The sequence below is a fragment of the Neodiprion pinetum genome, chromosome 7 (assembly GCF_021155775.2).
Source record: "Neodiprion pinetum isolate iyNeoPine1 chromosome 7, iyNeoPine1.2, whole genome shotgun sequence".
Classification (NCBI taxonomy): Eukaryota; Metazoa; Arthropoda; class Insecta; order Hymenoptera; family Diprionidae; genus Neodiprion; species Neodiprion pinetum.
This window is the reverse complement of record NC_060238.1, coordinates 22,105,570-22,131,817: the sequence shown is the minus strand read 5'-3', so window position 1 is coordinate 22,131,817 and position 26,248 is coordinate 22,105,570. Positions and strand designations below refer to the sequence as shown.

The 26,248-nt window shown below is 38.3% G+C and overlaps 4 protein-coding genes and 1 long non-coding RNA gene across 17 annotated transcripts in view; 2 read left to right on the top strand and 3 right to left on the bottom strand.

The window, feature by feature from the left end:
• Nucleotides 1-444: 444 nt before the first annotated feature.
• On the bottom strand, nucleotides 445-4,122 carry Snx6 (sorting nexin 6). 4 transcript variants are annotated; one of them, XM_046634598.2, is made up of 11 exons: nucleotides 3,794-4,122; nucleotides 3,582-3,632; nucleotides 3,220-3,435; nucleotides 2,979-3,100; nucleotides 2,680-2,816; nucleotides 2,291-2,598; nucleotides 2,029-2,211; nucleotides 1,509-1,526; nucleotides 935-998; nucleotides 764-849; nucleotides 445-681 (listed from the first exon to the last, which is right to left on the bottom strand). In XM_046634598.2, exons 1-11 carry the CDS (start codon nucleotides 3,797-3,799, stop codon nucleotides 631-633), a joined length of 1,242 nt encoding a protein of 413 aa, XP_046490554.1. In that variant the 5' UTR covers nucleotides 3,800-4,122; the 3' UTR covers nucleotides 445-630. The 4 variants fall into 4 exon arrangements, with proteins under 4 accessions (XP_046490554.1, XP_046490556.1, XP_046490555.1 ...); XM_046634600.2 differs by lacking the exon at nucleotides 3,582-3,632; XM_046634599.2 differs by lacking the exon at nucleotides 1,509-1,526 and having other exon boundaries at nucleotides 3,794-4,120.
• A 5,828-nt stretch (nucleotides 4,123-9,950) lies between these two features.
• Nucleotides 9,951-12,517, bottom strand: LOC124223221 (uncharacterized). The gene is made up of 4 exons (XR_006884231.2): nucleotides 12,338-12,517; nucleotides 10,535-10,658; nucleotides 10,172-10,253; nucleotides 9,951-9,991 (listed from the first exon to the last, which is right to left on the bottom strand). It is a non-coding gene; the product is annotated as an uncharacterized lncRNA (long non-coding RNA).
• On the top strand, nucleotides 12,143-14,532 carry DMAP1 (DNA methyltransferase 1 associated protein 1). The gene is made up of 5 exons (XM_046634988.2): nucleotides 12,143-13,277; nucleotides 13,403-13,733; nucleotides 13,803-13,944; nucleotides 14,056-14,210; nucleotides 14,337-14,532. The coding sequence occupies exons 1-5, from the start codon at nucleotides 12,721-12,723 to the stop codon at nucleotides 14,439-14,441; spliced, it is 1,290 nt and encodes a 429-aa protein (XP_046490944.1). The 5' UTR covers nucleotides 12,143-12,720; the 3' UTR covers nucleotides 14,442-14,532.
• LOC124223213 (major facilitator superfamily domain-containing protein 12) lies at nucleotides 13,972-19,402 on the bottom strand. 5 transcript variants are annotated; one of them, XM_069137566.1, is made up of 8 exons: nucleotides 18,930-19,402; nucleotides 16,203-16,545; nucleotides 15,929-16,136; nucleotides 15,566-15,777; nucleotides 15,129-15,488; nucleotides 14,902-15,056; nucleotides 14,697-14,811; nucleotides 13,972-14,611 (listed from the first exon to the last, which is right to left on the bottom strand). In XM_069137566.1, the coding sequence occupies exons 2-8, from the start codon at nucleotides 16,507-16,509 to the stop codon at nucleotides 14,556-14,558; spliced, it is 1,413 nt and encodes a 470-aa protein (XP_068993667.1). In that variant the 5' UTR covers nucleotides 16,510-16,545; nucleotides 18,930-19,402; the 3' UTR covers nucleotides 13,972-14,555. The 5 variants fall into 5 exon arrangements, with proteins under 5 accessions (XP_068993667.1, XP_068993664.1, XP_068993663.1 ...); XM_069137563.1 differs by lacking the exon at nucleotides 18,930-19,402 and adding an exon at nucleotides 17,541-17,744; XM_069137562.1 differs by lacking the exon at nucleotides 18,930-19,402 and adding an exon at nucleotides 16,662-16,967.
• Nucleotides 17,451-26,248, top strand: part of RhoGEF2 (Rho guanine nucleotide exchange factor 2) — a 44,985-nt gene continuing 36,187 nt past the window's right edge. Inside the window, exons 1-2 of one of the 6 annotated variants that reach the window (XM_046634963.2) lie at nucleotides 17,451-19,022; nucleotides 24,385-24,633. In XM_046634963.2, the coding sequence (XP_046490919.1) occupies nucleotides 24,465-24,633 (169 nt within the window). In that variant the 5' untranslated portion in view covers nucleotides 17,451-19,022; nucleotides 24,385-24,464. Of the gene's footprint in view, nucleotides 19,023-19,365; nucleotides 19,743-24,097; nucleotides 24,271-24,384; nucleotides 24,634-26,248 lie in introns of those variants that run through there. The other 5 variants (XM_046634966.2, XM_046634968.2, XM_046634970.2 and 2 more) reach the window with 5 other exon arrangements.

Here is a 26,248-nt window from a genome sequence, read left to right as displayed (position 1 = left end):
TGGTGGTGGTGGTGGTGGTGGTGGTGGTGGTGGTGGTGGTGGTGGTGGTAATAACAATAAGTTTAAAATGAGCAAACTTTGAATCACAGAGTAGGCGAAGAACCCCTAACTTAGCTATACAGCATATTATAAACCTCGCTAACAATAACGATAAGGATCAGAGATCAGAGATCAACGAATTACTCGTGCAAAGTCGGAGAGCGAAGAGCGCCGAAATTACATCGATGTAATATGTATATTGTATAGAAGCCAAAGCCAAAGCCAAAGCCAAAGACCCTTCGCAGCCTTTTTCTCGTTTGAGACATAACGTTTAACGTTTATTATCGATAATAATATTATCATTATTATTATTATTAGATATTATATCCTGCTAAATCTATTGTGATAACAAAAAATATATTTTACACAACTATTAATCATAATGTATGTATGTATATATCGTAATTATTTTTTGCATTTTTCACTTTGTTGTTGGTTTTTTTTTTTTTGTTTTTTTTTTCATTCTTTTTTTTATTATTCACTTTTACTCGTTCTCTTCCCCGTTTTCTCGTATATCGTTTATTCGTAGAATGTTGTTGTCGTTATACGTTAGCGTTAATCGATTACCCCCGATTACTTCAATCGATCGTGTCACTCTTCTCGCAAATTAGCCAAACACTTCTTGAGTAATTCGGCATGAGCCTGGATTGAAATACGTTTTATTAATGCGAGTTAGCTTACGGCGATTTAAGGGATAATATGAATGAACAATCGTTGTACGTACTTTGGCGTGTTTGATTTCAAGCTCGGTTAACTCGATAAGATTCTTTTTAAACGCGGCCACTCGCCTGGTCTTAAAATCCGTAAGTTCTGAAATGAAGATTGTATTGATTCATTCGCATTGAATTGAACGTTGCGAAATATCCATTTAAAAAAGCAGTTTCTTAGTTAATACCTTCTTTTCCTTTTTCCGACATTTGTTCAAACTTCTCGCACGCCTCGGTCTGAGATTGTTCCGCCTTCGCGATGGATAGAATCATTTTGTTATACGTCAATAAATACAATATTAAATCCGGACAACAATTACACACTAACACATTTCAAGTGGAAATTTTTTTTTTTTTTTCTGGTATATACCTTATCCTTTAGGATAGATTACTCTCGTTTACAAAAATTTTATTGAAAAGGCTTAATGTTTCACACGAAAGGTTTCTAGCGATTGCTCTTATATCGTCGTGAAACTAAACAGTCATGCTTTTCGAGAAATGTTCAAACCCTTGGAAAAAGATACTGAGAATAAACTATCGTCGAGGAACTATAATTGGTTTTTATTTTTTCTATGCAAATATAGAAGAAAATTAATTTAGAATATTATATATCCTCGACGATTGTCGGTAAAAGAGAAGAAAAAATGAGAAACAAATTTCTTCTTACAAGAATGTAATTACCATACGATAAACACTCTAAACACGAATGACATATCGTAACAATATGTACATATTAAATGGTATATAGAAATGGGGACACACCTCTGCAACTTCCAGTGCCTTTTAGGAGCAAGAAAAATTAAGATGATCAATTTTTAAAATTTCAATTTTGTCAAAAAAATTAACGTCATTATTAGTTTTTGCCTCGTGAAAAAAAAAACAACAGAAAACAGGGAAAAAAAAACGGGATCAAGTTAATAAATTCTCGTAACAAATTAGATGTAGCGCAATGATTTTTGAAGCGCGAAAAAAGACAACCGTGGAAACATCGGGAACCATCCGTAGTCAAGCGAAATAGCTTTGCGGCGGTGAAAAAAGAGAAAGAAAAAAAAAAAAAATTGATTTGTTCTCATTACTCTATACAATCAAAACTGTTCACAAGTTACATTCCAATCAATTATAACCCTGTATTTCATTATCAATTAACATTTGATCTGAGATGTGGCCTAATCGAAAAATTTTATTGATAAAGGAATAAACGTGGTTTACCAATAGAGCAAAAACCGAATAAGCGATCGATGATAATTAACCAAGGGGTAATACTATGGATTCCATTACTTACGGCATGAACATCTTTATTTTTAGCGCGAGCTTTTTCCAGGGTACGATTCGCAGTTTCGTAAGCATGAAGAGCTTTCAGTCTCCTAAATAACAACCGTTTCGCAGCAGCAGTATCTCTCATGTAATATCTCAGAGTGTCGGATAGTTTTAAATCTTCATCAGACGCGACCCTGCCTTCGACTTTCTGAAAATGTAACAAACACGTCAGAAACGACATCCGTTGAATTAAAGACCGAGAGGGAAAGATCGACGCTAGAAATTACCCTAAGTTTTTCAAGAGTTTCAGCAATCTTGGTGAGAAACCTTTCTAATTTGCCATTATCTGTCGTAGCGAGCTGCAGAAGATTGGTGGATATTTTTATGTACGAATCTGCAACATCCTTGTGTTTAACCGTCTGACGATCGGCTCTGCCTGTAGATTCTTTTAAATTTTGATGATATTGTTGAAGGAACGTCATCTCCTGATCAAAGAAATCGTTAACATCTTTAACGGTAGCGGATAAATAATATTCGTCCGTAGTTTTGGAAAATGATTTCACCAATCCGCCAAACATCTCCATCTTATTTTTCCCTAAACGATAAAAGTTCAATTATAGATAATTGCAACCAACCATCAATTTATCGACTCTGACTAAGATACCAATATTCGTACCTCTCACGCATAGATCCTGATCATACTCCAGAAATACTCTCAAATTATGATCGTTTCGAAATACAGGATGATGCGCCAGCCGAGTAAGGAACATTTCGTGCATCGCAACAGTTTTTTTAAACGTCGCAAGATACTCGCTATAAAACGATATCAAGTGATGTTGATATTTATACATATTAGATCTGATGCACGAATTGATAAGAGAAAATAATAATCTAGCCATTGCAAAGATTATTTCAAAGTTGAACGATATTTCACAACTGCGACAATTTCGCGGTGAACTAAACACAGTGACTTACGCCTCGAGCTCTTGCTTCATTTTGGTAAATTCTTCCCTAGTCATAGTACCCTCTCCTTCTCCAAGTTTTTGTAGCTTTTCTCTCGAAGCATCAAAATCAGGCCTCGGTGGCACAGGTGGAATCTATACGGCGAAACAATGCAATGGAAATGATAGTCAAGCCATTCGTGCGAAATTAGCGCTTCTAAACAATCTTCAAAGCCTGGGAAAAAACCATCAAGAGACAATTCCAGAAAACTCACAATATATCCGGCATATTCTTCGTTCTCCTCAAATCGATCGTGAAGCCAGACAAATTCCTCGTGTTGCCTGACGACGAGAAATTCAGGCTTCTGAAACTCCGGCAAGGTTGTTTTGGTATGAACCGTAAACTTCACCTTATCCTTTTCGCTGAGCGCGTCTGATATATCGACTTGCAAAGATTTGTCCGACAAGTCGATTGTGTCGGCGTGAATAGTCTGTAGGAAAGTTTTGATGAATAATTTGAATCGAGACTATTGAAAGTGGATTCGAAGACAATGGAACGAAAGAAGACAGAATCGAGATACGAAATAGAATAGTAAAGAAATGTTATTGAAAGTATAAAGTGTGTGAGAAAAGCTACCTTCTTCGGAGGCGCGCTGTTCAATATATCATTCGAATCGCATATTCCATCCTGGAACAAGTTGAAGAACATATTGTTTCAACGATAAATCTGAATTAAAAACGACTTGTACTTTGCTAATCCTGAATCGGATGATTAATTTGTGTCATAAAATGACGGTCATATGACAGACCGGTTGAAAAACAATCCTAGTGATAACAGGTACCACCTACCATCATGGCTGCAGGCGTCTCCTTGACACTTGACACGAAGCAACTGTCAAATTGATGATATTTTCAAAAGCAAGATTAACGGGCAGAAGGGAGGAAAGCAAAATCAAATGCGCAGAAACAATTGCCAACCGGATGATAATATGTGTAGTGTAGCGCAGTTTATGAAGAAATGCGGAAAAAAATACCGGTAGCGTTGACTTTCGATCAAATAAAACAAAAACACCGTTCAAACATGAAATTGTTCGCAACGGCCGCGATATTATGGCTTATTTTATACCTCAAAACAATTTACCAACTAAACTCTCGCGATCAGCTGTACTATCACGGTGCACAGCAACGCCCACGTGTCACTTTGCGACACTACGCGGGCATAGAGTACGTGAGATTCAAAAGAAACGCTTTCACCGCATGGCGGGAAAATTTGTAAGTTCCGTTCGTAACCAACTTTAGAACTTTGGACTATCAAGTTTACGGACAATAAAAAAGCTGAAAAGTGATATTCGGAATATTGTGTTGAGATTTTTTTACGTGAAAAACAATTATTTTAACCAATTGTATTGTTCGATTTACGATTGGAGCAGTAACTTGGCGTGCGTTCCGAAACTAGCTGGTAGAATTAAAACTCCCAAGGACGAATGTGGAGCTAATCACGAACACGACAGCGCAAAAGAGATGAAAGATTGTTGACAGCACTCGGAGCTAATTTTTGAACGCACCCTTGATTGACCACGAGAAAGAACTTTTATTTTTGAAGTGAAAACTTCTTCAGAACGAGAGTGATTTGAAACTCGATGAAATAAAATGAAACGACTATCGATATAACGAAATATAACGAACAAGATCGAAAACAGTAATTGACGCTGCATTTCAACGATATATTCATCAAATCCAAACCAATGCATTTATTTCATATTTTAGTTACCATAAGCCATTCGTGTCATTTATTAAAATTAAAAACATGGAGTCGGAATAATGAAATGTAAAATAACTTTTAAACCTGGTACCAATATTAAATATAATAAATAAACCCTATAATTAATCCACTCCTGATACTGCATTTTCCTCATTCTCTCGCAGTTTAGTTTCTAAAGGTTTCACTTTTACCATGTGTGAACTGCACACATTTTTTTTATGTGACAATCTTTTCCTATTAACATACAACCAACGGTTATTACGGAAATTCGGGACTGAAAACAATCACCAAAGTTCTATGACCGATACACAAAATGACACTATCAATGCACAGAAATAGGTAGAGTTGTATTAATTTCAGTTACTGTAAAACATCGCATGAAATGATACGTCATGTTTCGGACCGAAAACAAGTTAACCGGAAGCCCAAGGTATTATTCAACATTACTTTACAATGTGGAGGCGTGATTAGGTGAGTACACTTTGTATCTCTCGCTATGCGCTGTGATTTTATGAGCCTACGCCCGTTCGATGAGGCCACCAATCATGGTGCAGAACATGAGAGACAGAGTATACTGATATTACCCTTAGCTGGTCACGCATTCGAAAATTCGGATGCTACCTCCATATGTATAAGCTCGAGTATTTGAATGCAAGAAGGAAATGGGCTCATTCACTTCAGTGACGTCGAGTGGTATTTTTGTGTAGAGAATCATGACACTTTTGTCCAATATCGGGTGCTTTCCATTTACTGACTCAAGTCGACTTGTGTCACTATTTCTGGTGTATTCCTCTGCCCAGATTGGCCGGTTACACCGGGAATAGCGACATAAGTCAATTTGAGTTAATAAATGGAAAGCACCCATCACAAACATGTACCATATAGAAACAAGACCACTAGTGTCACAGAAAAAGTTAGTCCACGTACTTACAGTTTTCGGCCAAAACTTAGAACCACGTGGTATTAAGTCCACGCCGCAAAAAGCGCATCCGATTCCCTTGATCAATTTACGTGCGAATAGCAGGGTAGCGACAATTTTGCAAACATTAGACTCCCGGAATTTTACGGTAAAAAAATGCAGGATTCCTTAAGGTTTACCTACGAAAATTAGGTCATGTTGGGCAGCTTTTAGGACCGAAAGCTGCATAAGTTGTTCACCTCGAATATTTAAAATTAGATTTAAAAAACATACTATTGCTTCGTTTCACATGAATACTTGGAAATTGAACGATACCGTTTCCGAACGTAAGCTTGATTGAATTTACGAAGCACAGCTGAAGTTTGAAAACGAACCAAAAAAAAAAAGAAAAAACGTACGTTTTTCCGTATGTTCCATAATAATTCGCTGACTGTTTCCGATTTTCCTGGTATTCCCGATCTATCGCCACCCTGACTCGATCACTGGACCACTCGACCTCTCAACCACTCAATCGCTGGATCGATCGTCACTCGGACACTAGGTTACTCCATCACTGGATCACGGGACCACTGGATCACTCGATCACTCGACTAATCCAGAAGGTGACGTCAAAAATTTCCGCGTCATTTCTGCAAACTTCATTTTCATTGTATGAGATATCCGTGTATCATATAATTTGCTAATGTATGAACGTCTTGCAATGCACCCTCGCAAAGGGGGGTTACAGGAGGATTAAAATTACAGCAAAAAATAAACAAAAGAAATGTATAGCCACATTTGCGAAAATTGTCGTACGCATTAATTGAAACATAATAATCTCAAAGGATATAGTCTTCCACCTAAATTACACGACAAAACTCGTCTTCCACCCACAATAACGCGAAAATTTGTTTTTAGAATATATACCCGCAAGGATGAAATCGATTACAATGCTTCTTTATGTAGTAAGAAACACAAAAATAATAGTCTTCCACCTATAAAATACAACAAAGGTAGTCTTCCAAGCCTATGAAGCTGCGCCTGGCATGTGGCTACAACGCTGCATCTTTACCTACCTGAATTTTCACGAAATTGTCTCTTAATGTCATTGTAAAAACTTGTTTTTTTTTTTATATTAAAGTATTTTATCGAATTTCATTAATATATTTAAGTCTCGATTTTCACGGTAAAAGATCTAGTAAAACTTCCCGCCAAAGTTTAAATTCATTCCCTGAACAAATGTGTAACATAAAAAAAAAAAAAAACCTAATGATAGTCGTTCAACTATTCCCAACAACAACGTTCGTCTTTCGGGCAGGTCCTGAAGATGCAGCGTCGTAACCGCATGCTCGGCTCAGCATCACAGGCTTAGAAGACGATCTTCGTTGAATCTTAGGGCGGTTTAGAAAAGGTCCTCTTTTTTTTAGATTTCGCTTTTCTCCGAGATTTTTGCACTTCTCCACTAGAAAATAGCTCACGCGCAAGAGCTGGGCTGAGAAATTTTTTTTTACCAGTACCTCAACGACATTGTAATTTCGGAAAAAAGCTATTTTCGAGAATTTGAAAATTAAGGTACCCTCAATACTTCGGTGGCTATGTTCAGTATGACGAAACAGAAATTCTTGAAAATCCTGAGATGCGTGCGATTTTTTATAGTACCGATAATTCTATGTTGAAATTCATCGAAATACTTGAGAGTTGAGGGAATTATATTTCACGAATTTCAACATACATTTTTCCGTATTAAAAAAATCGCATGGATCTCAGGTTTTACAAAAACTTTTGTTTCGTCGTACAAAATATAGTCTCCGAAAGATTTAAGGATACCTCAATTTTTGAATTCTTGAAAATGTCCTTTCTTCAAAATTCCAAAATCGTTGAGGTAGCAATCAATTTTTTTTTCAATCCTGCCCTTTCGCGAGACTATTTTTTAGTAGAGAAGTCCACGAATCTCGAAGAGTAAAATCTAAATAAAGGCTTTTTTCTGAACCGCCTTAAATGTATTTTACAGGTACAACACTATTATTTTTGTGTTTCTTATTATAAAAAGACGCATCATAATCAATTTCATCCTTGTGGGTATAAATTTTTCAAATATTTTATCGCGCTTACTCACGTGGATGGAAGACGAGTTTTGTCGTGGAATTTAGGCGGAGGACGTCATTTTCTAACCTATTATGTTTCAATTAATGCGTTCGACGATTTTCGCGTGTGCGGCTATATATTTTTTTTTTTTTGCTAATGTGACCCTGTAATTTAGTCCTCCTGTACCCCTCCGTCTTGGGGGTGCGTTAGAAGACGTTCATATTGGTTAAGTTATACGATACACGGATAACGTATGCAAGAAACTGAAGCTTGAGGAAATGGTATAATGAAATCTGTCGTTAACTCTCAGACTAAATCACTCGTTCACTGGATCACCGGATCACTCGATCACTGGATCTCCCGGCCACTGGATCAATCGTCACGGGATCACTCGATCTTTGGATCCCTCGATCACTCGATCAAAACCAGGATGGCGCCAATTTTACTCAAGTAAAATTCCCCGACTTTTTCCGTAAAAAATTCACAATTCTCTGATGTTTTCCCATAAGAATTAGGTAATGCTGGGTAACTTTAATGATCAAAAGCTCCAGGAGTTGCGCAACTTGAATATATAAATTTAGATCTAAAAAACACCTAGTATTGCTTCGTTTCACAAGAATAATGAGAAATTGAAGGATACCATTTCCGAAAGTTAGCTTAGCTGACTTTACGATGAATGGTTAAACTTTGAAAACGATTTATAAAAACGTACATTTTTCCCTAAGGTCTATCATCATTTCCTGACTTTTCCCGAGAGACAAAATTCTCTGACTATTGTCGTTTTTCGAGGTCTATCGCCACCCTGGAAAACGCACGGCCGATTAATCAGTTAAGAATCCTTAAATATCTAGGAACTGTCGCAAATTTCTGTAGAGATCCAATCCGCATCTGCGTTTTTTTGAATCCGACACATTGTGATGCGGATTGTTGTTTACAGATGCGAATCAATTCCGGGAGGGAGATGGGAAGGCATGCATTGTGTGGCGTGGCGGTCGGCGGTCCTCTTCGACGCGAAGTCTTCGAGCTCAGCATCTCTCCCCATCTAGCGTACCACGGAACGCGATAGATGATCCAGAGATGCGTTTTGCCCATTCAGACGATCACAATGATCAATCAAATGAAATAATTGTTAACAATGACTGAATAATTAAATTGAACAGCTGAAAAATTGTCGCAGAATGACAAGAAAAGAGGAACTAAACCTCCTTAAAATTTGAAAGCGTACGCATGGTCCGAAGATTATTACACCAAGACTTTTTATGTGTTCTACGAGGAAAGTCACTGTGATCGTTTGACGCTGTGAATTACAAAAGTTAGTAACATCACGGTGCATCGCGACCTTCCTACCCTTACCCGTTTCCCAACGGAACCACCCAACGGAAAAGAGAGACTCACACACACATGCATAAACCCCGCGACGAATCCCAAAACGTCCACCTACCTACCCGGTTACCTATATTCGATCTAAACGATTCTCCATTTTTTCCAACACACACCATTCTTCATCATTTGCGCCGTGGTCACTGACTTACATTTTCGTTGGTTACCTGTTGGGAGCAAAATGTTTTTGTATCGTAGTCTGCCTACTCGTTGTCAGAATGAAGTATCGCGGTTGTATCTCGCCAACCGTAAAATTGTATGTATTATTTTAATAAATTTTGGCAGACTATCGGTACATCAACCTTTTGTAAAATGGATTAGAAACATGCTGTACGTTAATACGTATTTTTCTAAGCGAGCTAAACCTGCAATTGAGCAATACTTGTTGGCTGTGAAAAATTAAAAATGATTCCAGACATAACAGGCAGTTTGATTAAGTTACATTATGCCAGACTTTGGAATTTTATCAATCAAACAATCATATGAGTACGATTGAAGAATAGTTGGAAATTCAAACCTCAGGTGAATCCACCGCTTAAACGACGTCATAAGTAAACTCAAAATAAATTGTTGTATCAATTAAAGCTAAACACACTTCGTCATCGCGAACGCCGAGTAAGCGATGGCTACCTGCCGCGATGCTCATTCCGCTTTTAGCAACGTGCAAAATTTCTAACGTGAATTAAGCTATGGTAGAAAGAATTGCAAGAAAAAAAATTATTCGGCTGAAAGTCAAGCACCGTTGCAATCGCGAATGAGCCTATCCATGCAACTAAGAAATCGAAGATTTGTGTAAAAATTGTTACCGCCACGCCACGTGACAGAGGACACCCAGGGAAATACCCGTAACCTAAACACATGCAAACTCACCAACCAACGTTGCCGAGTAATGGAGGAGTTACTCGGATGTCTCTGCTTAAATCTGGAAAAAACAAAAAAGAAAAATAAAGTTAATTTAGAAAATTGGCTTTTTTGCTCTTAAATTAATTACTACTTTTGTCTACTTCCATATTTATTGAATGCATGTTACGCAAGGAGAAAAGTTCTACTTCGAATGTACGAGCTTCGATTATCAAACAATAATCAAAATAAGCATTGTTACCTCCTCTGGGATGCTCCACGCTTTACAAGTAGTAGTTCTGGCAGCATCTGAGGAAGAACAGTGAAGCGACGCACAGTTTACACTGCAATAAGAACACAACAAAATTTTACTCACACAATGTAGACTTGGATTAGAATCTATGTTACTACAGACTCTTTGTATCAAAATAGTGTTTATTTCATAATAATTTAGTGGTATCCGATGTATGAATAAATAAACTGTAGAAACGAATAATAGAAGTTTGATAAAATAAGCACAAGTATTGAATAAATCAGTGAGCAGTGTTCGACATCAGTCAAGATTAACCAATCAAATGATTCGCCATCAAAAGGAACATTATAATTCAAAATCACATTTACGTACCTTTCACTTTTATTCACAGAAGTGGATGGTTTAGTTTTCACCTTGAACTCAAAAATCCATCGGCCAGGTCACTTCCTTCAAATAATTTCTAGTATCGTCAATAGTGCTGCAATGTAGTCTGTGCCTGTAATCAGGTAAGAGATGACATTTTCTTCGTATTTCATATTCCAAATCCAATACACGCACCATTAGAAATTTGCGATTGCTTTTATAGAATATAATCAAATACTGAATAGCAATCCATTTCAACCAAAAGATAAATTTTTCGAAATAAAATTAGCGTAATAATATAATCAAAAATTGTCCAAAACATGTACCTATTTTTTATTCTTCCACAATAGTGTGACCGACCAAGACTCCCTTTCATTCGACCAGCGTTCCGATCGATAAGTTTTTATTTGTATACAAAGTACGCCACTATCAATAAAAAGTATCACGCGATGATCACTACGCTACAATTGCATTTCACAAACATTCACTTATCATCCACCTGAGAAATTTAATCCGCGATCTAAAATCCGAAACGTGAAATTGAACGGTCACATATCGGAAGGTCCGTTTTATCAAGATGTAAAAAAGAAAACAGCACATTATCGTGGCATTTCGTCGTCAGAAAACGCGTGTATGTAGTCAAAAATCCGCAGACGATCAGAAATACCAATCCGTCAATAAGCTGTCTCAGAAAACTTTATACAGCTATAATCAAATAATAAGAATCTGCAGCGTAATAACACTTGATTCCACACTCACTCCGACCTTCTGTGTTGTAGCTGGCTGCCTGATCAGTACAATAGTAAACACGTGCTGACAATGCAACTACGCATTTATCGTAAACTAGCGCAGCGATCAAAAAAAAAAAAAAACAACACCGGGACAGAGAGAGAAGGCTTGATATCACTCAAAGCTGAAGTTGCACCAAACAATGAGAACACGGGACACAAAACTCACATTCGATATTCACAGGCTGTTTATACTTTAATAACTCGTTTTTTTCTTTGGGCCACGCTGCCGATCGTGTGTTATTCACTGATGAACATAGTGGGTATATATTTTGAACTATCGGCAAGCGTGTCTTTCCTTTGACTGCGCAAAAGCGAATAACGCAGCGCAACGCGACGATCTCGGAAGCAAGTTCAGACCGATCAGTTCTAGACAACGCTGACGAGCTGCGCGAAGTGAATGCGCAGAGACGCGGGCTGCTCGGGGTGTCAGGCGTAAGTTTGTATTCGCTGACGACCTTCAGCGAAATGGAATATACGTAGAAATGAATGAAGAATATGAGAAAAATTATGAACCTTGTTTCTTCTTAACGTATGAAGACATTATTTAAACAAATAGAGTATATTTGTTGGTAACGTGTCTCTACGGTATTACATACGTATAGTAAAAGGACAACCGCTTGTCGGGCAGCGCTTTGCTGCCGTTTCCGACACATTTTCACGGACAATTTTCGCTTCGCAGTATCACTAGTAACTTACTAGATGTTACCTACATCTACCTAGTAATTTAACGTAGCAACAGCAATGCTAACAGATGCTCATAGCCTTGCGTTTACTGCTCTGCTGTTCGGACAGTACGTACGAATGAAAGTCAAGCAGGAAAAACTTGCGTTGGAAGTGCAAGTTAACTTTTAGCGAATTGCTGCTGCTTTGCTGCCAATGAAATTCTAGCCTGAGACTACCGCGGCATATTTTGCTGCCCGTGAAAATCCAGCCCGAGAAAAATTCACTGAACGAAATATTTAACCACGCTATCTGTAGCCGTATGACGAAAGATTTTTACTTCGTTATTTAGTTTTCTTACCTTTGTAGCCAGTTATCCACGTGCTTGATCCAACACCGAGCCAGCCATGGTGTAAGTAATCCAGCCGTCAATGCTGTCATTATTTTACGCGAGCTCGCGTCCCCTGATGTATATATCCTGGCAAAATGTGTAAATAAATTTGTAAAAAAAGTGAAATTTGGTTTATAATATCAGTATTTTCTCGTTTTCATTATTACCGACTGAAATCAGTCAATACTTTGTGAACGAATCAAGTGTACGAGGCACCGATGAATGAGAGTTAACCTCTTCGAAATCACAACTACTGAATTACATCTGACAGTAATGCTGTCAGGCTTTGCGTATTCGACCTGAACGACTTGGCTTTCAAAAGTTTTGAGGATTACATTAACTGAATAGTAAAAATGGCGGATGTACGCGATATATTGGACATCGAGGTACCGGCCGTGCCAGAGGTTACAAAAGAGGCAATTTTTGGTGTCGACAAGAAAAACAAGAAACGATATGAGTACAAAGTGCCAAAGAGGCCGGAAGGAATGCACCGAGAGGTCTACGCTCTCCTCTACAAAGACAACAATGACGTTCCACCTCTGTTTCCAACAGATACGGGCAAAGGCTACAAGCAGACGAAAGCCAAGCTCGGAATGCGCAAAGTGCGACCCTGGAAATGGACCCCGTTCACAAATCCAGCCAGAACGGATGGTGCGGTGTTTCACCATTGGCGCCGAGTCGCGGATGCTGGCAAAGAATATCCATTTGCCAAGTTCAATAAGAAAGTTCCAATCCCATCCTATACTGACGGAGAATACGTCCAACATTTGGTCACCAGCGGATGGACTCGCTCCGAAACTGACCACCTCTTCGATCTCTGCCGACGATTCGATCTTAGATTTATTATAATCAAAGACAGATGGGATCGTAATAAATTTCCCGACAGATCTGTTGAGGATTTGAAGGAACGGTAAGCTGGAAGGGGAACTTACATGTTTTGCATTTGGGTATCGAATGTGCGAAGAGCTAGAACGATGCTTGCCAGCCTTTGAAAAGTTATTCAATAAAAGCTTTGATATCCCTCAACTTTTTCAGATATTATCAGGTGTGCGGTGCTTTAACGAGAGCCAAATCTCACAACGATAAGGTTTACACGTTTGATGCGGAGCATGAGAAGCGGCGGAAAGAACAGCTGAAGAAATTGTTTGAAAGAACGCCGGAGCAAGTCGAAGAGGAACAAACTTTGCTATCTGAGCTGAGAAAAATTGAACAGCGGAAAAAAGAGAGGGATCGTAAAACGCAAGATTTGCAAAAACTTATTACGGCCGCTGACCATCAGGTTGATCCCAGAAAGACTGAGAGAAAATCAACGAAGAAAAATAATAACTCTAATAGAAATAGACCTACAAAGATCGACTCGGCTCACGTAAGTATATAATTAACTGACCCAATTTCAAAGCGTTGCTATTTGTTGCTATGAATTTGGAATTTTCAGGTGGTCGAGTCGGCTGGAATAAAGTTTCCAGATTTCAAAAATAGCAGCGTAAGCCTTCGTTCGCAAAGGATCAAACTGCCCAGCAGTCTTGGCCAAAAGAAAATGAAGAGTATAGAACAAATGCTGACGGAACTTCACCTAGGTAAGCCTGAATAATTTACCTACTCGATTATCATTCACTGAAAATACATTATTATTTCATATGTACATAAATACAACGTTTGACATTTCTCCTTTCTTTCGGCTATTACAGAACTGAATCCGCCTCCAACGGAACAGATATGTCAACAATTCAATGAACTACGTAGCGACATTGTGCTGCATTACGAGCTTAAGGGTGCGTTAGCTACCTGCGACTACGAACTACAATCCTTGAGACATCAGTACGAGGCTCTAGCTCCTGGCAAGGTGAGGATGAATTTAGAAACCAGAACCTAATCGTTTCTACGTTGTTTGAATCGAAGCTCGAGACTACTTTGATATGTTTGAAACTTAGCAATATTAAAATTACAATATTTGTTCAAATTTCCCCAGACTCTGACGATTCCGCCATCTCTACTGCCAAAAGTTGAACCAGAAGTTAAGGCAGATATAATTGACGTTGTCGGCTCACCAAGTATGCCAAATGTAACCCAGTAGAGGAGATTCATTTTTCATACTCCCACGAGTACCGAGCACTTTTAGTTTTAAGAAGAATTAATTTAAGAATATATCCGACGTTCCAGTACAAGTTCCTAATGCATTAATTTCTCATCATTCATCTATAATTTTGGAATTCGTCGTCGCTGATATCATCGAATTTTTGTCATCTGGAACAGAAAAGTACAAAATCAGGAGAAATTGATGGATCAAATGATTTATCATTGGGAAAACTGTAATCGATGAAATCATTACCATCATCGTAAACAAAAGGCTTCATCAAGAGTACCATGACTAGACCAAAGACAGCGGAGCCACCACAGGCGTAGATTATAACATCCCTGTAATAAGCCGGACAGTCGGACAGGCACTTCCTGGAATTAAGAGACAGGAAATGTAATTAATAATGCAAAGAGCACTCAATAAATTTTACTATTATTATTATTTTATCACAAACTACTTGCATTGATTGAATCGCCATCACAGCCAAGCCGTTGCTCAATTTATCGGTAAAGCTCATTGCTCCATAAACGAATGCCCCGCTGTCCGAACTCTGGCCAATTAAATCGGCAGTGATCCCAAGACTAGTGACGAGCATAACCGAGCCACTGGCACCTAGAAAATTAAAAATTAAAGATTGACCATACCAGTTATAATTTGCAAGCCATAAAAAATGCTCAAATTTACCAAGCAGCATGGAGACCGGGTATATTTCGTACGTGGTATACATTTTGCCGTTTCCAAGTCGAATCCAGACACACGCAGTCAATCCAAGCATTACTCCGATGAAATAAGATACTTTTCTTCCCAGTTTTGTGTTCAATCTTTCGATTATTAAGGAAGTTATAAAACTGCTGAGAAACATCGTTAACGGTACTACAGCCAGCGATGTTGCTACCATTTTCAAATAGTCGTGTAAATACAATGGTATATAAACTTGTGACAAATTAACAAACAGTCTCGTGGGCATGTAAACACCGGCTACTTTATAGAACTGAATATCCATCAGTATAGTACCGACAGATCTCGTGTTGCGTCTTTGAGGTCCTGTAATGGACAAATTCATACGCGTTGGTCAATTTCTATTATTCATTACTCTTTTAACACTTTAGAAAAATATCTACCTGTCGTATCGCTGGTTCCTTGTTCTTTTACATAAATATGAAATATTAACGATGCCCAAGCGCCAACTGCCAATCCGATTATTACCACTGTTTGAAAATGAGGCGCATCTTTTGGTCCGATCTGAGAATTCGAAGCGGTATCACTCGTTATGTGCAGGACTGCCCAAGTAATGCAGTAAACAAGTACATTTGAGCATACGGTAAAGCTATACCTGTGCAAATAGAAAATGATATCCGTGAGCAATGTATCAAATGCTAATTACGCAATGGTGACATGTTTCTGAAAAACTGTAAAAGTTTGAAACTTTGCAACAATTCTAATTACGAATATATACAGAATGCGATTACGGAAATAGTATTCACCTAATTGCTGTAAGTTCTGTTCTCTCGTGTTCGGATGGCGTTAGATCGGGAATCAATGAAAGATGCGATATTTGAACGGCAGCCCAGCCGAATTGAAATATGATAACAAAACCGGCATAATAAACTAATTGAGCCCACTGGTGAGATCCTTCGCACTTTATGCACGGCGAGAATATGAACGGAAACGAAAAAACCACACCGACGGTGCCTGTGCGAGAATCAGAATGAAAAGATTATGAAGTCCGTGGAACAGTGCGGCGCTTTCTTCTCTTACCCAACAAATGCCAAGTTTTTCTCTTTCCGTAACGACACAACCAGAAATCATCGTTTCTATCGCATTGCAATCCGATAAATGGCGTCGCCAATGCATCGGCCACCTGACCGATCAGCATTACGACTCCGGACAACGCGGCGCTAAACTTGAGTACGGAGTGAAAAAATACCAAAATATACGTGAACCACATGGAGGCGCAAATGTCGTTCATTACATGGCCCACACCATAGGCAAAGCGCAGCCTCAACGGCAGCCTTCTGACAATCTCCGTGTAATCACTTGAGATGGAATGAATCGACCTTTGCATTTTGCTCCTCTACCGTTTGACGACCACAGCTTTTACCTGTGTAGCAGATAAAGGAAAACTGTGAGTCAACAAAGGCCTCGTATTGCAAATAAGTATATTTTATTATATATCGCCTTTATTTATATATTGCTTATCAAACTATTCCGCAATACCGGACTTAACCAATATCCGCAACTTCTTTGACGAGGTATATATATATATACTTATAAATTTTTATAACAGTTTTCCGCTCAGTTTCTCTACCGCATCACAGTATGACAGATCACGTGACTGTCAAAATGACAATGTAAAAGAGGGAACAACACGAGCGGATGTTTTCCGTCCGTATCTTGACATTTGCGATGCAGGGCGGCCATGTTTGTTCTCGTAACGGTGTCATCACAACGTGGCTCGGCTACAGCTTGATATCGTGTAGTATATTGTGCTATATTTCAACGCTGTTCCGATAATTCATAGAAAAAAGGTAACCCGTTGCGAAATTGAAGCTGCGTTGCTCGTCGCTACGCTGTCTGATCGTGAACTATTCCGAATAGCCGCTGCAGCGTCTCATTAGTAAGTGCAGCACGAACGGCATTGCGAATATCTTAATTAGATTCCGCGCACCCCCGCGGGATTATAGCCAATGCGGTCTCTTTGAATTTCGCTTATTATCGTTATCGCGCCGAGGTCAGAGCGGCGATGAACGATTATATGCCGTTTATTGGGATCCAAAGATCGGTTAAGTGGAAATATTGTGTTTACCGCAGATCGCTGAACTTGCACTCAACGTATAAAAGTCACGCGCAGCATGCATTATGCAATATTAATTAACGCGAAAAAGATAATCGCGAACGACGTTTACGATCGTTTAATATCCAGCTGCAGCGTTTGCCGCAGTTGAATTTAATTGCTCGTAAGACTCGTTGTTTATCGGCGATTTTCAATTTTTATTGTAAACTTTGGCTTTTCACAACTCGCCGTTGTACGGTTTTAGATTTAATTATATTAAATGAAACGAATACGCGTATTGAACGTGCAATGTTATTACTTACCCTCAACCGTATTTTCGTTCGACAAGATTCGGAATTGTTAATAAGCTGTAATTTGGATACAACTTCGTTCGAAATGTGTACAAACCGATAGCACCGATTACGCGTAACAAAAGAATGCCGAGCACCGATCATACCTATAATGGAAAATTAACTATAAAGCTAAGCACGCATTGAAATGCGATGTTGACGGTGTTGCCTCAGTCCGCAGACAATTTTATTGGTGTACGCAACTCGAGACGGAATACTATTGCTCCATGACGTAATTGATTCGAGCATGAAACTAGTTGCGTTGACGGAAGAATTTAAATACGGTTACCCCTGGGAAAATGTTGAGATCGGTACCCGGCGAGTCAGTGAGTCTTGGTCCATAAGAAACTGTGTTGGCGATCCGGTAGCTTCTTTATCGACAAGAGCCGTTTTGCATGCAACCCCATAAAACACGTTCAACCCCGTTAGAATAGGCAACCCCTTTTTCGTATAAGTCTGGCAGTCTACAGTTTAACGCTAGTGGTATTACTAAACAGCCCCTGCGATTGAACCACTGATATATGTATACACATGTATCAGTGGATTGAACACTGAAAACTCATGCATATACGTATCTATCGGCTTTCGATTCGTAAACGATCATAGAAAACTGTATACATGTAGATTTGCCTCGATTGATTATTTAATGTAAATTCCTTCGTCGTTAGTTTGTTTTAAATCGTCATTGTTTAAAGTACGTGCACCGGATGCATGCGCAGATACGATGAATTTCTCTACCGAAATTATAAAGCTGATGCCAAAGTTACCGACGAAACAAACGATTCAAATGCCGGACCTCGAATCCCCCCGTCGTCTGTGTACCAGTCGGCGCAATGCACGACGGGACGATGGGTTGTGCTGGGAGCAGATACAAGATGGCTGACACTTGTTAGTGGTGTATTTTTGTTCGATTCAAAGTGCATTTTACACAGCGAAGTCGAAGAGACTTAAACAAGAGTAATCCAGCGGCGAACGGAGTGCCTTGATAGCGGATAGTATTTCGACGAAGTGACTGTAACCGTAGGGAGTCTCAGTGTCGTGAAATTTTCTATAATCAGATATTTTGATACAATGCATGTATACGTATAACCGGGTGTGCAGGCGTAGAGGGATTCAGGATAGATACTTACGCGCTGCTTTGATGTGCTGTGAAAGTGTGTTGTAAAAAGTGTACGACGATGATAATTATTCGTCAGCGTCAAGGAGCGTCATGTTAGCGCGGATTCTTTTCTTACGTTATAGCGATGCAACAATAATTCTTGCTAAATACTAGTGTGCGCTCAATAAAAGATATAGAGAAACCTAGTGTCTATGGCCTAAACCTTCGATCATATTCCACTCCTCGTCGCGACCAAAACTCACTGTGATTCACAAGGCTGGTTCTGCAGGACGATTCCGCTGCTGCTGCTCGTTATTCAAAACATCGAAAGACGCTGTCAGTGGATTAAATGAAAGGTAAAAAAGAGCGCATAGCGCTACACAGATTTTACAATAATGAAACAGTCTCTTCAACCCTATTTCTCCTCACTCCGCACGTTGGTATTTACTGATCCTCCGCCGTTAATTAACAGTCTTGTAACGGTACTCGGATTAGCCTGTCATCGCATTGTCGTCGACTGTCAATTGTTACAAATGCGTACGCGGCTTAACCTAATCGGTGTTTACCGACATATCATTCGCTTTTATTATTACAACAGATATCACGATATTCCCGAACTTTTCTCCTAATCCGCACATCGTCGTCGTCGTCGTCGTCTTCGTCTTGAAAACAACGAATCTTGTCGAAATAATCGGCCGTAACTTTGCAGGCCGCAGACCGAGTTACGTGGGCTAGAAAAGTCGACGCACTTCGAACACACGCAAACGTCGCTTCTTCTTCTTCTTCTTTATGGGCGGCACAAACGCGTACGAGTCTCGCCTCTTCCTCCTCCTCCGTCTTCTCCTCATCCCGAGGACGCTTTCCTGCACACAACATTATCAACGGACGCATCCCGTGGCAGAAGAGTCAGCGGTTTCCTGTTTTTTCGGACTCCTTTGTCGTTGTTTTATCCTCGACCCTTTTTCGCGCTAAATTGGAACGCGTGTCTCCCTTGCATATCGACCGTTATTCCTCGGAGTGAAATAATATAACAAACAATCTGCCGTCGACTCCTCCTAGTTCGGTATAGTTGTCAGGTGAGTTGTTTACGTTGGCACGCGCGTTTAACCCTTTGAGTCACACGTTATTGTGCTGAGTCAACTTTGGCAACGAGATTGTATTTTATCGGTTTTCGGGTCGCTGATTACGAATCCGAATTCAAATTTTTTTTATCCAAGATGGCGGATCCAATATGGCGGACGAAAATTTCAAATTTCACCGAATACGCGCAGTAAAACTCTACGCAGGGGTTTTCGAGGTCGCAGTTCGGATTCGCCTTACTGAATTTTCAACATCTGATTTCAGATTGGTAATCAGCGACCTCAAAAATCCCTGGACAGTGTTTTTTCTCCGGATTCGATCGAATTTCAAATTTTCATGCGCCATATTCGATCCGCCATCTTGAATTTTTAAAATTCGCTTTCAGATTTGTAATCAGCGACCCTAAAAACTTGTACATGTGTGGAGGAATAACTTTCTCGGAATTTAATTATTCCTTCAATTTTCACGATTTTTTAATCATTCAATTTCCTTTTAACAACAACAATTTAAATTATATCGCAATAATTACTCTCTAGAAATAACAAAAAAAAAAAAAAAAAACGCCAAAGAAATATGTTTTAAAAGTTCTCCAAATATTGAGAAAATAGATAACTTATCACTACGATTCGAAGGGCTTGAATAAGAAATCCTTCTTATCCTCTTTTTGTTTCTTTCTCTCTCTATAATTTTTTCCAATTCTCGTTCCCTTTATCCGTGTAATGCCTACCTCACTGCGTCTGAACTTTTTTTCCGTCTCTTTTATTATATCCCGAACGAACGTTTTACTTTTATCGCCACACGGACTTTATTTATTTATTTTTCTATTTCCAATTCGTACGTCGAAAAAAACACGCGCACCGCACAGCTGCAGACGTCCCTGGGTTTTAATTTTTCGCGGACAATTATCGTCGTCTCCTCTCTTGGCTGTGTTTGTTCGTTTTTTTTTATTTTTTTTGTTTTTTGTTTTTTGTTTCTTATTCTTTATTTTCTTATTTCTTATTCTTTCAGTTTTCCCATCTTCTCTTCTATTTATCGGAAATTTAAATATTTACACAGCTACGTACGTTTCTACATTAATCTTCTTTCTTTTTTCACTCTTCTTCTCAGCACATGCGTTATAGGTATACTACACTCGTTCCATCCTTCTCGTCCTCGGCTTTTTCTAGAACAATTAATAATATAATCCATTCGCATGCGTCTAACAGCGATCAACTCGCGACGGTGTAAACATAAACGTCTGTATATCGCTCGTTACACACGATTGTATTTTTCTTCGTCTCTTTTCCTTAAAAAAATAAAAAAAAAATTTCCCTTGTTTATAATTCATTGTCGCAGCAGTTCTTCCATATCGTTTTTCTTTTTACCTCCTCTCTCTTTGTCGTATCCGGAAATGCTGCTGGCGCATTGCTGCGCGATATTTTTGCGATAAGGAAAATGGATCGCGTTAAATATACGTATTATATTTCATTAGTAAGTAATTTTTTCGTCATCAAAAGTTTTTCGCAACCAAACCAACCTTTCGCGATCAATTTTTTTTTTTTTTTTTTTTTCTATTTTTAATTTTTTTTTGATACGTCGGTCACGTTACAAGCGAAGATAATCAATTTTTGGCGTCAAGGAATGGTTAACCAGCCTATTTTTTTAACAACGACGATCGAGCCGAAGCAGCGGCACCAATTAACAAACGTCAATTCAGACACGACGGTGATAATTATACGAATATTCGTCGAGGAACGACGACTCGACGCAGCCAACAGAATACGCGATTCGATTCGTCGAAACGACCTTGACGTTGTCTTACGTGTGCATGTAATTAATGACTTAGGGGCCATTCGTTAATTACGTAAGGGTCCCGAGGGGAAGTGGGGGGGGGGGGGGGGGGGGTTAAAAAAATCTCTGCGTGCCCTTATCTTGGCGAGGGGGGGTTAAAACTTATTCTCATACTCTCTTTTCGATCTTGTAAATAAAAATTATAGTACGTTCCTCCCGTTTGTTGATATTATTTTAATTATTCGGAAAAACTACATAGAATCTTACGTAAGACGGGGAGGAAGAGTTTAAGAAATCTTATGTGCCCTTACATGGGGGCAGGGGGGGGGGGGGGTCAAAAATTACCAAAATCGTCCTTACGTAATTAACGAATGGCCCATTACTTACTCGCTTACTTACTTAAATACTTACTTCGTTCCCCTCGGCGCAATTATCGTCACATATAGATCAGTTAGGTAATATCTAATCGTGCAGTTACGAACAATGAAATAGAAAAGAAAAAAAAATGACACTTTCAATTTCAAGGTCTATATATATATATATAGTCGTCGAAATATATATATATACATATATATAATATGGTGGAAATAATTATTTTCTTATTTTAACAACGATGATTTTAAAGGAACTAAGATTGAAAAATATCGAGTATTTTTTGTTTCATTGAATACCGTTTAACGAATTTCAAATTTTTCACTTCTCCAAAATCCCGAAATAACGGTTTTTACGAAGCGTGGAATCGTTACGATAATCTTACCAACTTCAACACGATATAATTTCGACCTCTGACTACCAATTTTATTTTACGATTAACCCTTTCGCTCACAAAAATTTCCACGCCCTAGTAATTATCACGGTTTATCGTTAATTCTCACTTCATATTTGTGATGAGCGACTCGAAAAACTCCCGAGTCACAAGTTTCGGCTAAAATCATCGAATTTTTATAGTTTTTTCGATTCTACATCCGCCATGTTGATTCCGCCATCTTGGATTTAGAAATCATCAAATACTGATTCACTTTAGATTCGTGCACGGTAACCCTGAAACTCAGGCTGATATATCGAGTTGAAAAATGTGTGAGCGAAATGATTAAGTAGAGAAATTCGGACACTCTCGTAATTCTGGTATAGAAATTTTTAGTAGGTTATCATCGTACACTTTTTCGTAGATTATCGTCTTTTGTACAGATGATTATAGAACGGCTCGGCTTTACGCTGTCTTGTTCTTCGTCATCGAATGTTGAAATGGATATGAATTTTTTTTATAGAATATAGTCAAATTCCTGGTTTAGAAACGTAACAAATGTTGACTTTTTCACAAGACTCAACTATTGAGTTAAGGTGAGTTGAAATATGTACGACAGATTCTCTAAATCCGTCCGGATCATACTGAAAAGATGAAAAGATCATTATTCGAATTTATACACAAATTTTAATAACAGGTACTTAAATTGTTCGTCGTAAGTTTTCCTCGTGCGAAGATAAATACAAGTTCCGATAGAGCAAAATTCCGACAAATTAAAATATACTCGCACAGCGTGATTTACTCGACGAGTGGGTGTGAAAAATGAGAAAAACCGAAAATCAAAATGATCAGGATACCGGACATAAAAATATGCTGAAATTTCACCATGTCAGAAATTTACGGATCTGAAAATCTTTGACGTTTCGTCAAAGTTTGTTTTCCTTACTTAATCGAGTTTCGTCACCGAATTATTCGTAACTTATCAAATTCGGAATTGCAATCCCGCCCCATTTTGTGGAAACACCTGCGCCTTGTGCGAACAATTCTCTCCATGCATGCGATAGGCTGCGTCGTGTATCACACACACACACACACACACGCGCACACAAAGAAACGCGAAAGTCGGACAGCGTGCGTTGTGTTAGAAATTTAACGCACTCGGTGCCGGGTATAGCAGCCGTATTATAAAACGGCTGTGCGCCAAACACGCCTTCTTCTATTCGATAAGGAGAAAATAGAGAGACGGATGATCGGGTCGAACTCATTGTCAGTAACGTTACTTTAACGATGCACGTTTTCACAAAAAGAAAAAAAAAAATCGTTTACACTCGCATCCGTAGAATTTTTTTAAATTCAGCTAGTAAATAATAACAGCAAAAAAAAACATTTTCAAACTTTGTAAAAGTCAACTTCTTGAAAGTCCTTCTCTGAACTGTGTAATAACGATTTTTTTTTTTTTTGATTTTTTTCTTTTCATCAACTTGAAGTTAGCAACTTCAGTATCGCGAAGTATCGACGAAAGATTAATATTCTGCAAGTTTAGAATGTTTCTAAATTACAAGTAAATTATTTTTTGCCAAATTATAGTTTCGCGAATGTTGATGTGAGTTGAGAGAGCGATGTGAGTTACAATATTTTACACCACCAGTTCAGGCGTTGTTTAAAAGTACCCACTTGTAGTCATTTACTATCTTATTATGCGTTCGCGCCTCGTTTTCTCAACACCGCGAGCGTTTCTAATCGTAATTTACAACAACGTAATCTTCCCATCTCTCTCACTCTCTCAACACCGAATGATCAAACCTATATACACCTATAAGTTACAGAGCTGCTTTATCTCTCGGACCGGTGTGCAGGTGTCGATGACGATGACGACGACGATGATGATGACGATTATTTAACATCGCGTCGCGATAAACTATACTTTGTTACTTCGTTACCCGATGGAAGATGGGAATGAAAACATTTATGACGACTAAAACTTATTGCTCGGAAAGTGAAAAATCAAGGTCGATTTTCTATTCGCAGATTATTTATTTATTTATTTTTTTTTTTTATTCGTTCTCTTTCTCCCGTCTCATCGTTCTTCTCTACTTCTTTTTCCGCGACGAAACGAAACGCAGGCGACTCGGTTCGTCCGTTGCACTGCCGGCGAGAGAGGTGAGCTGGAGGAGGAGGTAAGACGAGAGACGACGGACGAGGGATGAATGGAAGCGGTGGTCCACGTCGCAGTGCCGCTGCCGCCGGTGGAAATGGGAGCGGAGTCGGGGAACCTCCGCCGATCGCCACCCTCGTAGTCTACAAGGACGAAGCAGGATACGGGATGAAGGTTTCCGGCGACAACCCCGTCTACGTTCAATCCGTCAAGGAAGGTACGCCCTCGAAAACGTGGAATTGTCGGGGGACTTTTTAATTTCGCTGTGGGGAAAAGTTGAAGATATCAGTTTTCTCTGTCGTGGGAAATTGGAAATGGATTTTTTTTTTTTTTTTTTTTTTTTTTTTTTTTTTTTTTTTACGTACGTCACAGTTTTCTTCGAGACGAATTGAATTTTAATACCGAGTGTAGAGGTGATAAGCCGAACGATTTTGGTTTTAGTAATTTACCAGAAGTGGGGAAATTTGAGGGAAATCCAGGTAATCTGGTAATGGAAAAACTGAAATTGTCATGAAAATATCCAATTTTCGCCTACTAATTTCTATCGAAATCCGAATATTATTAGATTTTTTTTTTTAAACATATTGAATTCGATAATTTCATAAAAATCCAAATAGTCTTGGTGTTTTTTTTTTTTTTTTTTTTTTTTTTTTTTTTACTTCAGTCCATCGAATACGCCGAATTTAAATTTTGTAAATCTGACTTTAGACTCGCGATTACCGACCCAAAAAACTTCACGGTATCAATTTTCATTCAAATCCATTAATCTATTCGCAAGGTATCATAATTTTTATTCTATTTTTTGGAATTTCGTTGTTTAAATAACTGAAAAAGTACTAAGACGATCGAAGGGAAAATCTAATCAGTTATAAGTTTGAAAAAGTCCCGTCGATTGAAATAAAAATCATTGAAATCCGATAACTCGTTCTCGAGATATCGTCGGAAAAAAAAAATAAAAAATTGATCACACAATTGATTTTCTAGATCTCGAAACATCGATATACGTAATTATGTATATAGTTTGGTTATAACTTGAACCAATAAATCTAACATGATATTATTATTCTTTTTCATTGATTAATGATCCTTATGTATCATATTTTCTTGTAACTGTTGCGATAACTTGACGCTCGCGTAACAATAAATTGACGTTGAGTTTGTTGCCTTATTCAGCTGAAAAAAGTCGTCGTAGCTGTAAACTAAAAACGAACGAATTTAACTTTTCAATAATTCAATAAAATATAGTTTCGACAACTATCTCATCTACATTAAATAGTTACTATAATTGTATCACATTTTCTTGTAATTCGAACAATTTTACAAAATCGTTACTGGAACAATCACATCTGTTTTACATTTTTTTTTTTTTTTTTTTTTTTTTTTTGTTCCTCTTATTTCATGATTCGTTTAGTACAATAAAAAATTTTTTTCGATGCAATTGGGTTAAATTTGGTAAAAAGCACACGAAACGAAAATCATTATTTCGAGATTTAATTATTGTGAAAAATGTAAAATAAAATGTACACGTGTTGTATAAAAATTACGGTACAATCAAAGCGAGTATCTTTATTTTTCACATGTACCGAAGCCTAGAGCAATTAATTAATTATAAACGCGATCTATGTACAGTGTTTAATAATTTGACGTTTAAAATCGTTTCAAATGTATTCTTGATTTTCATTTTCAATTGTGCTTGAAACATTTCAAATTAATATAATAATATACACATGATCGTGTGTGAAATCAATAGCGCGAAAAAAATTCACTCCCGTCGGTCGATGATTATACGTAACGAAACTCGCTCGCGGTGTGTTTTGCAAATATACAAGAAA